This window comes from Perna viridis, chromosome 8 (genome assembly GCF_037379345.1).
Source record: "Perna viridis isolate PV_CMFRI_1.1 ecotype Kerala chromosome 8, ASM3737934v1, whole genome shotgun sequence".
NCBI lineage: Eukaryota > Metazoa > Mollusca > Bivalvia > Mytilida > Mytilidae > Perna > Perna viridis.
The window spans coordinates 36,591,551-36,602,520 of NC_142452.1; the positions used below are offsets into that span (position 1 = coordinate 36,591,551).

At 32.9% G+C, this 10,970-nt stretch overlaps 1 protein-coding gene across 1 annotated transcript; it reads right to left on the reverse strand.

Annotated features, from left to right (window-relative positions):
• Positions 1-718: 718 nt before the first annotated feature.
• Positions 719-10,327, reverse strand: LOC148610366 (uncharacterized). The gene is made up of 5 exons (XM_088543187.1): positions 10,225-10,327; positions 5,861-8,902; positions 5,015-5,302; positions 3,585-4,169; positions 719-1,928 (listed from the first exon to the last, which is right to left on the reverse strand). The coding sequence occupies exons 1-5, from the start codon at positions 10,325-10,327 to the stop codon at positions 1,867-1,869; spliced, it is 4,080 nt and encodes a 1,359-aa protein (XP_088399313.1). The 3' UTR covers positions 719-1,866.
• Positions 10,328-10,970: the final 643 nt, after the last annotated feature.

A 10,970-nucleotide genomic window follows, 5' to 3' on the forward strand; every position in this document is an offset into this window, starting at 1 on the left:
TGTACGACGATTATTTTTACATATATCTACTAGAATTATTAATATCCAAGACATAGAATCTTGAAATTGATTTGAGTCACGGCCATTTTTATAATTTATGTCTTCACGTTATTGTGGTACAAAAATCGAGCAAAATAAATTAATAGCATATTTTAGTATTATTATAGTTTAATTTGTTTGATATTATTATTAAAAAAATCCTAAAAATATATACATATACAAACTTTGCGATTTATTTGATAAAATATTGTACGATGATGATCGTTACATAATAGCTATAGCTAAAAATCCGAAACTGACGATATTTATATTGTCACCTTTGTTTAATCTTAATTGTGCTTGCCATGGGAATTCTATGTATTTACGAGAATGGGCCCTTAACTCACAATAAAAATACGATGCGGTTGTTAAGAAAATAAACACCACAATCATCTTATGCGTAAATACGAATATTTATGACGCTTTACTATTTTTACAGTTTATTATAAATAGTAATCAAGGGAACCAAGGTTATAGAGGTAATCAAAAGAATGTAATCCAGGGACAAAGACCAGACATGGAAAACAGACACACACAACAAAGAACATAAAGTAACTAAAATCATACATACAAAGTAACAAAAGTAAATGAGCAACTCGGACTCCACCAAAAACTGGGAGCATGGACCAGGTGCACAGGTAGGGTAAGCGTCCTCTGCTTTTTTAGAAACGCCCGCCGGATAATAGAAAATAGAAAATTCTAAAAATTGGCATCATATTGATTTCCCTCGAAGTAGCAAATTAAATAAGAACGATCTGAATTCTGTAGTACCGGATCATCACTTAACGAAATTCAATACTTTCAATTCGTATGAAACAGCTAACATATGACATATGATTTTTTCCCGGGATTTTTGAATTCATACACTACTTTTAACATTTTTTTATGAAAAACAAAACAATAAATTAAATTTACGAATTGGTGAAATCATTGTACCTAACATCTACTGCACATCGAATCTATGACGCAAACATATACATTTAAGATTGTCAATTTATTGAGTTTTTCAGTACATCATTAACTGAAACGCTCGGAGGGTGTTTTATACTCTGCACACTTAATTATACAAGTCTTTATTTTCTCAAAAAATGTATGTTGTGAATTTTCTGGCACATATATTTTTAAGAAATTTTATAATTTGAAAATTAAAATACAGAGGCAAGCAAAATTTCATGGGTATTTCATTCCATAAAACTTCCCAGATATACATAAAAATCCCTAAAAATATATTTATTCAACATTTTTGTCAATCCAACATTTGGAGAATCTCAACACGATGTCAAGGGAGAAGTCAACACAAACTTTGCATTGAAATATGCTTTTGCCTTGTCTGTGCATTTATTTATTTATTTATTTATTTTGGGGGGAATAATCTCAAACCACCTCCAAGAATGTACTCCCAAACCATATGTCCATATATTTGGTAAAAAGATGATATATATTGAGAAGAATGAAGTACATGGGAGCGTTTCAGAAGGTTTCAGTCCATAATTATTAAAATAATGAAATCATTGACAATTTTATAAGTACCTGCATATACGTGCAACTAAGATTATAATCGGGGAGAACCTTAAATATACAGCAATAGTACTATCGAAAAGAACAAAGACAACCGAAAATCCCGTATACTTCCATTTAGCTAAGGATTCAAATAACAATTAAGACAACGAAAATACGTGGTCACAAATAAATATCATTTTTGTAGAACGATTTTCGCAGAACCACTACAAGCAGTCTTAATGGTAGAAAAAAGTGTTTTCAATCATATATAATTATCACTTTTGTAGATAAGGGCTGTCTATAGAAACATCCTTTTTTGGCTTTCCGCTAACCGCTTGGCATGAAGACTGGGACTCCTCCCGGTTCGGACTGGCTCATTGACGGAGAAGCTGAAATAAGGAAACACTCATAAGAATAAAGCAAAAAGTTAAAAAAAAAATAGTTAATAGTAGATAAATATCATATTTCGAATTCTCAAATTAAGATATATATATTGAAAACAAAATGTAATTTTTTTTTTTTTTTTTTGCTCTTTAAAACAAATTTATCTGTGATTTTTTTTAAATCTGTGGAAATGTCAATGCAGAACTACATTCGTTGGCATAAAAATACACTAAGACAAGTACGATAACACGCAAACAACAATGTTAGGGTTAAAACAAATACAAACTTCTACTAGAAATATACGTATTAATAAAGTGACCATACGAGCATGTTAGAATAAAACAGAGGTTTTATTGGGTTAACATATATGTATATATACATCATACACGAGTTGTCCTTCAGATGATATTCCAGCCTGTAAAGGAAGACACGAAATAGTGAACACATTAATTCATGAGGATAATTTGTATATTACCACTAATTACTATGGTATTAATGCCATATCAAGAGCAAAGTGTGAAAGTGAATAACTTTAGAACGGTTTTTCGTTTCTATATTTGCTTTCAAAATACCAGTAACCCATGATAATACTCAAATACAACTGAACGGTTTCTGAGGTCCGTTATTTTATTTTCAGTGGTGTCAAAATAAAGGCACAGCAGAAAATAGTTTTTTTAAACCTAAAGAAAAATGCAAAATAACTAGTACATATTCTGGTTAAGGCAAATTCAAAGCATTTTTCTTTTCTTCACGCTTTACTTCACCTCTCCTTTAAGACGACCAAAATCGAAATATATAACAGTGTTTTAGATCACGTGTGTCTTTATTTCGTCACCAATATGTAATATGGAACTTAGATTTGAGAAGAATGCACAAAGTAAGTAAGTGTTATAGTACATGTGTAAAATATTTATGTTTTCTCATTTCCTAAAAATTCTTTATATCATAAAATTCAAAGGAAGTATATTTTGATGGGAAGATGAATTGTTGTATTCCAAAATTCTTTTCTTTTAAATTTGTTTTTACTATGTAATAACGTACTACAAAATGCATTCTTCACAATAAAATGTCGATTGACTTTATTGATAACCGACTGTTGAATTTTTGCTCGGTGCTCAGAGTTGTATAGTCTGATTGATTTCGAATACTAACACTTCAAACTTGTCGCTCTGACATTTCTGCGTAAAGCTCAGCCTGTTCAGGATCCATTGTTTCAAGCATTGCATTTGTAATAATTCTTCCATCTGGTAACCTAATTACGTCTTCTGGCAGAGTTGTCGTTCTTTGTGTGGTTACTGTTGTAGTTGGTGCTGCCGTTGATGTTGTTGAAATTGTTGTTGTTGTTGGAACGGTTGTGGTAAAAGGTATGCTTGTTGTATGTATTTTTGTTATTGGGTCAGTAACATTAGCGACTGATGTAGTGTTATTGACTATTGTAGTATTTAGAACAATGCTAGACACATTTAAAGGGCTGACGATTTCTGTTACAAGCACTATATTGTTTGAAGTGGTAATATTTCCTAAAATATTAGTCAAATTACCAGCTTTTTTCGATAAATTCCCTGTTGCATTTTGCGCGACAGGTTGACTCTTAAAGGAAGGAGTTAACAAATGGATCATTGATTCTAAAGCTATATCTACGAGACTTGAAATAACTTTACCTAAATTATTCGATAGTGGCGAAGGTGTTGGCGTTGTGAACATAAAATCTATCGGCCGGTCTGTCACGTGGCCTTGTACACTGTTCATCAGAATATTTGAAGTTACGGAATTAAGCATATCGTGTTGTAAGAATGGATTTGACGTTGAAATACCGTGGGTATTACCGCCTGGAAGAGCTACTGGAAGTAAGCCAGTCGGAGCAGCCATGCCTACCCCGGAAATGTCACCTGACGGCTGAATGACTGGATGAGATAAACTGTTTGCATGAGACACACTAAGTCCTCCACTTTCTACGGCAGAATTATCTTTTTGTTTCGAATACCAAACAGATACCCCACCACCTAACTTGTGTCCCAAGTTTTGGTTTGTTATAACTCCGTGATTTCCGATACTGTCGACAATCACTTGTGAAGGTGTAGGTGACTCGAGTATTGGTCGTTTGATTGTTGAAGGTAGTGTTGTAATGAAAGGTGTTATAGGTTGTTGTGACGTAAATATTGATGCTGCTCTTGTTTGTAAATGTCTAGGAATCGTATTTAATCCTCTGCTTCTTAGAATGGTCTCCATTTGATTAGGTGATATTGCTATAATGTTTAAAAAAAAGTTTTGTATATTACGTATACCCGACCTCAATCTTCAACAATATATAAAAATGCATTTCATATTTTGTTTCATAGTTCACTTTTGTAAACAATATAAAAACCGGGTACGATGATTATTCTATACTATGTTATTTATAGCAGTCTGTAATATTTATTTTTCTTATGTGATTTTAATAATTAGGACAAATAGTACAAAAAGTATATGAAATATTATCAAAGAGTAATCAAGGGAACCAAGGTTATAGCGGTAATCAAAAGAATGTAATCCGGGGACAAAGACCAGACATGGAAAACAGACATACACAACAAAGAACATAAAGTAACTAAAATCATACATACAAAGTAACAAAATAAATGAGCAACTCGGACTCCACTAAAAATTGGGAGCATGGACCAGGTGCACCGGTAGGGTAAGCGTCCTGACAAAACTGACAAACTTAAATCATCGTTTCTCTTACTACGGCTATATGACTTAAATTAAATTTTAGACACATACAATGGTCGGTATTACCGTTCAAGTCATGTTTATACCATACCTTTATATATTTATATTTTTTTCTTTTACGATTTATATATTGTATGGATACAATAACAAAATGACATTTATATAGACCGCGTATGTACAATGTTTTCGTGTTCCATTAATTCAACTGATTGTTTGATTGTTTTTTTTTTTTTTTTTTTGTTTTTTTTTTTTTGACTACTTGTCTTTGTTTTTCTCCTTTCATAGTTTAAGATGAGAATTTTTATAAACTCAAATTAACGAGTGCATTTCAATGATGCTATCTTGCAAATAAATGTATTTTTGTAATAAATTGTGTACTTACAGACTCGTTGTTTCAGATTGAATAGTTTATCCTTTGATTTCATCAAAACCTTTTTAACGCTGTTCAACATTGTAGTATAATTCAATGAAGACTTTAGGGTGCCTTTCACTGGATCTATGAAATTTTGTTGAAACAAGTCTCGGAGTACATTGGAGATCAAGCCTTTCAATGTTGCTTTATCCACATTTTTTACGCCCAAGCTTTTCCGTAGAGTACTGGACAGTTTGCCATGTGATGATAGAACGTCCATTGTTGATGGTTGGGGTTGCGGGATTGCTGTTGTTGATACTAAAACAGAAAAGCAAAGAGTAAGACACAAATATGAAATCGTAAGATATCGGTACAGTACATTTTTGTATGAATTGCTTTTTTCATACCTGATTCATTCTTTGGTATTTAAGTTATGCATTTACCTTATCTATTATTTCGATAGGTTTGCATTTTGTAAATGACCATTAAAAGAGGAACAACATTGAGGAATAACATTTGGAAATAAATACTTAACCTACTGCAAAAAAGAAAGAGCTTTCAAGTGTACATTTGTTGTTATAACTCATAGCAGCCCAAACGCTTCCATATGTAATATGTGTGCTGTTTTAAGAAAGATCCAATCGTGGGGGTAAATGGATATTTTTTTAAATTGTTCTTCTTAATATGTTTCTTGATATAATTTGTTGGGTTTTTTATCTATTATTCTAAAAAAAATAATTATTATTTTCTTTTAAGTGCATATATGCCTTGCTTAAGAAATAGACATTGGAAATAACTGTATTTTAAATAAATTCACATGGGTTCAAATGATTAATTTTTTTACTCAGGTTTTATTTTAAGAAGAATCATGCTCACCTGACAACTCCACTGGAAGTGCTTTAACTGTTGTTGTTTCTCCTGTTAGTACCACTGCTGACAAAACATCAGTGGCATTCAGTGTGTCATTTAAAGATGTAACGTTTTCGAACAACATTGATCCACCAGTGATATTCAGTAACCCAAGGTCTGTTAGATTAGATACGGCTATATTGTCAGTTACACCAATGGTTAAATTTGTTATTGAAGAAGCTGGCGTAAAAACATCGGTTATTGAAGTGTTAGCAATAGCATTAGTGGCATTAAAGTCGAGTAACGTGAAGCTAGTTGCATTCAATATATCAGATATATTATTAGACTGTCCAAATAACTGCTCACTAGACACAGAAATATTAGTTTGAGAATCAAATGCAGGCATGTTTTTAAGCTTCTGTATTAAAGACATTGATTTATTAATAGCTGTGTTAAGTCCAGCAGTCATATTTACACTAAACTTCTTGTTCGAAACGAAGGGTTCAAAGGTTGTAAACAACGATGGCGGAGTAGGATTAGCCATCGTTAATGTAGGTCCAATTGGTTTAACACTGTGGCTTGTTACGGTATTTTCGTTCAGTAAATCACTTGGTGCCAATTGATTGTTCGGGAATGACTTCGTCACATTGCTTCTTCCGAAGAAACCTTGAGCGCCCAGTAGTTGGTTGTTCTGTCTCATCAGTATTTGTTGTATGTTTTTTTGAAGAAGCTGCCTTATTGCTTGGTTTTGTTGTGAATTTTGTAGTGGTACTCCCTGTATTTGGTTTGGGAATAAATTTGTTTGCTGCATGTTGCTTCCCTGTGCAATGTTATTTGATAACAACTGTGGTTGTCCTAGAATACTGCTTAACAAGGGATTGGATTGCATTGTATTTTGTAGTGAATTGCTTGGTCTGTTAGATTGTATACTATTTCTAAACATTGATCCCTGCAGAGGATCTTGGCTTCCAAGCAGGCCAAAATCTTGAGGTTGAAGCGCATTTTGCATTTGAATATTCACTACTCTTTGCAAATTTGGAATGTCTGGTTGTTGTGTTACGCTTTGCAAATTTTGATTTTGAGGAGGGGTTCCAGAAAGTAATACGTTCAGGTCATTGAGTTGTTGTTGACCTCGGTTTGGCAAAGTTGAACTTGTAGCACTATTCTGTTGTAAAATATTTCTGATTATATTTGCAAGATTCTGCGAATCTAATAAAGGTTGGGAGCTACTTAACTGTGTATTTTGAGTTGCTGGTATTGCATTATGCTGGTTTTGAAGATCTTGTACACTGCCGAAGGATGAAAACGGCAACTGGTTTTGTGGTTGTTGAATTTGCTGTTGTTGTTGTATTTGCTGTTGTTGGAGTGGTTGCTGTGTGTTTGGTGGTGTAGCAATAGGATTTTGTTGTATCGATTGACCCTGTAGAAGGTTTGTTAAAAGTGTTTGCACTGTGTTTGCATTTGAATTCGTTTGTACGTTTTGGGGTGCTTGGTTATTGAAAATTGTTGCATGATCAATGCTTCTTTGGGGGAGAATGCTATTTAGTTGGTTGCCTTGAAAGCTATTCAATATATTTTGATTCATATCTACTGATTGAATAGGTGGTTGAATATTTTGTAATTGTGGTGTACTAGTTGGTGTTTCCATATTTAAACTTGCAGGTGACAGTCTTGCTAAAACTTTTCGCAGAAGTGATGCCAAGTTTTCCTCTTGTGCGTTTTGAATTGGTGTAAGTTGATTATTCATATTACTAGAAGTTGGCGTTTCTTGTGAAACAAAATTTGGTTGTTGAGTATTTAACTGATTAAGAAACGAACTGGGTTGTCCCCCTAAAGCATTTGAAGGTAAGTGGTTTGGGTGTGAAGATGTTTGTGGAGGGTTAAATTGCAATCCAGGAAAAATGTCTGTAATGGTTAAACCAGATAAATGATTGTTTTGTAACATGCGAATGTTATTGTCATTTAATAAATCGTTTGTTCCTTGTATATTCAATTGTGATTGTCTCGAATTTAAGTTGTCTTGCAAAAATGAGTTAGATGGTTGAATAGTCTGTGTGTTTCTGAGATCTTGTGTATTCAATCCAAGATCTAATGCTCTAGGTAAACTTGCACGAACTTGAATTTGTGGAGATGATGCAACAAATGTTGGATCATTGTGGTGCAAATCATTATGATGCAGGTCATTATGATGCAAGTCATTATGATGCAGGTCATTATGATGCAGATTATCTAGATGTGGATCATTAAAACCATGACCTAAACCGACATCGCTTAATCCTTGTGGAATGGCGTTTTGGTTGATTCTCTGTAAGTTTCCATTACGTATTAAGTTATTTCCACTTTCAACATGACCTAGTGTGTGACCATCTAAAGTATGGTGGTCTAACCCTAGATTGTCAGTTAACTGACTTCTACCACGGCCGTCTTGCGGTTGCCGTCTGTTAAAAGTGTCCAGTCCTGATTTATCTTGTTGTTTGTTATTATTATTGCCACGTGCATTGTTATTGCCGTTAGGGTCTTGGTTAGTATTTATTGTTATAGATACTTTTCTACCTTTCTCCTTTGACTGACCATTTGATCCACTTTCTGTTTGTCCTCTTCCGCTGTTTCCAATTAAGTTGACTGTTCTGGGAGAATTTAATATATCTAAAGGTTCCGCACCAACGTCTTGAATGCTGTTCCTAATGACCTGTTGTCTTCTGCTTTGAATTGTTCCTATGCGGTTCTGTGACGTCGTGTCCACGTTAGGTCGTACTTGTGATTCAGATGTCATTTGTCCAGTTGATCTATCGAGAAAATTAAGTCTTCTGTCATTTATTCTATTCGCGCGTGATCTGCTCCTTAAGCCAGTTGTCCCCATGAATCTGCCGCGGCCGGAAGACGTAACCCCAGTTTGAGTTCCTCCACCACCGGTGGATTGCGATTGGGTAATTTGTGGTCCTGTGTGATTAATAGTAACCTCAACCTGATCACCGCCTGTTTCTGTGTTTCTTTGCTGCTGAATTTGATTCTGTCGTCGACGTTGTTGTGAAATTCTGTTCTGCCGAATTCTATTTACTCTACCATTTGCTGAAGAAGAAATATAACATGTTATGCTACACATTATATAGTAAATAAGATAATACAAATGTATGTTATGCTACACATTATATAGTAGATAAGATAATACAAATGTATGTTATGCTACACATTATATAGAAGATAAAGCGATAACAATGTATGTTATGCTACACATTATTTAGTAGATAAGATAATACAAATGTATGTTATGCTACACATTATATAGTAAATAAGATAATACAAATGTATGTTATGCTACACATTATATAGTAGATAAGATAATACAAATGTATGTTATGCTACACATTATATAGAAGATAAAGCGATAACAATGTATGTTATGCTACACATTATTTAGTAGATAAGATAATACAAATGTATGTTATGCTACACATTATATAGTAGATAAGATAATACAAATGTATGTTATGCTACACATTATATAGAAGATAAAGCGATAACAATGTATGTTATGCTACACATTATTTAGTAGATAAGATAATACAAATGTATGTTATGCTACACATTATATAGTAGATAAGATAATACAAATGTATGTTATGCTACACATTATATAGAAGATAAAGCGATAACAATGTATGTTATGCTACACATTATTTAGTAAATAAGATAATACAAATGTATGTTATGCTACACATTATATAGAAGATAAAGCGATAACAATGTATGTTATGCTACACATTATTTAGTAGAAGATAAGACTATACGAATGTATATTATGCCACACATTATTTAGTAGATAAGATAATAAGAATGTATGTTATGCTAGAAATTATTTAGAAGATAAGATGATAAGAGTGTAATGCGTTACAGATTAGTGAAGTTATAATCCCAACTTATAAAAAATAGGGCATCTAATGGCATATTATATAAATGATACCTGCCAAGATGTCTTGTATCAGTATTCAAAATTTTGTTGGGTTGAATTAAAACAATTTAAAATGGAAGTAACATTTGTATAATAATCCGATTAAACTTAATTCGACCTTAATCTGTATTTCGTAATGATGTATATCACAACTATATAAAGTTATAACGCAGATTCTTCTAAATCTTCTAAAATATCATCTGGAAACTATCGGACTAACAGAAGGATGGGCAAGCACTTTTTCGGAGGGTATCATTTGAAATTCGCCACATCTTTAATAAAGAGAACGTTTGGTACAATTTTAATGTGACGTATAGATGTTTGTATTTAAGAAGAATTGAAACAAACTTCAGAAACTTCAAAAAAAAACATTCGCAACGATAGATATTTCTGACTTCTTAACATAATTATGAGAAATGAATGGATAGATTGTGTCACTTGCCTGCAGCAGCTGTTCTTGGCCGCAAAACAACCATTGATGGACGCCTTTGGTTTCCTGAAAATGAGGATAAAATCACTTTTGGTAATTGTGTCATACAATTCATCCATACTTTAACGAATTCCTTTGGCCGCGATTTTGTAAAAGCTTAATTTACTCGTATTTCATTTTTCAAACGCGTTTATGGAAAAGGGCTTGAGTATTCAGAGAGAAGTATTTTTAGGCTAACCAGTAGGTTGTGGCTGTGTGGCGTTCGTCGGAAGTAAATTGGCTCTTCTTGCAGCAGCGACAATTGTCCTTATGTTTAAAGGCATTCCAGCATTGTTTACCCTTCGCCCTCGTCCTAAAATGAAAATACAAGATTTATTTTCTAACTTAAAACCCTTTTGTAAAGGTTAATCGTAAATCGTGTGTAATTGTTTCAAATATTTTCGAATATACTTCGTATCGTAGGGAACTTTCCTTGTAGCACAAAAATGCTTGTAAACTTTGAAAACAAAACAGATACACGCACCATTTTTGATAATTGTTTATTTAATATTGATCATACTTTCTTACTTTTGTTAAAAAAAAATTGAAAAAAGCATGTAATTTCTAAATTAATCTTGAACTACTCATTGTCCATCAATGTATTTTCCTATAAATATTCTGATATATCTACAGTATTTTTTCCTACATCAATGATTTTGTTAAACTGCTAATCTTACATTTTGTTAGGAAAGCATTAAACCCCGTAAAAGCTACACTAA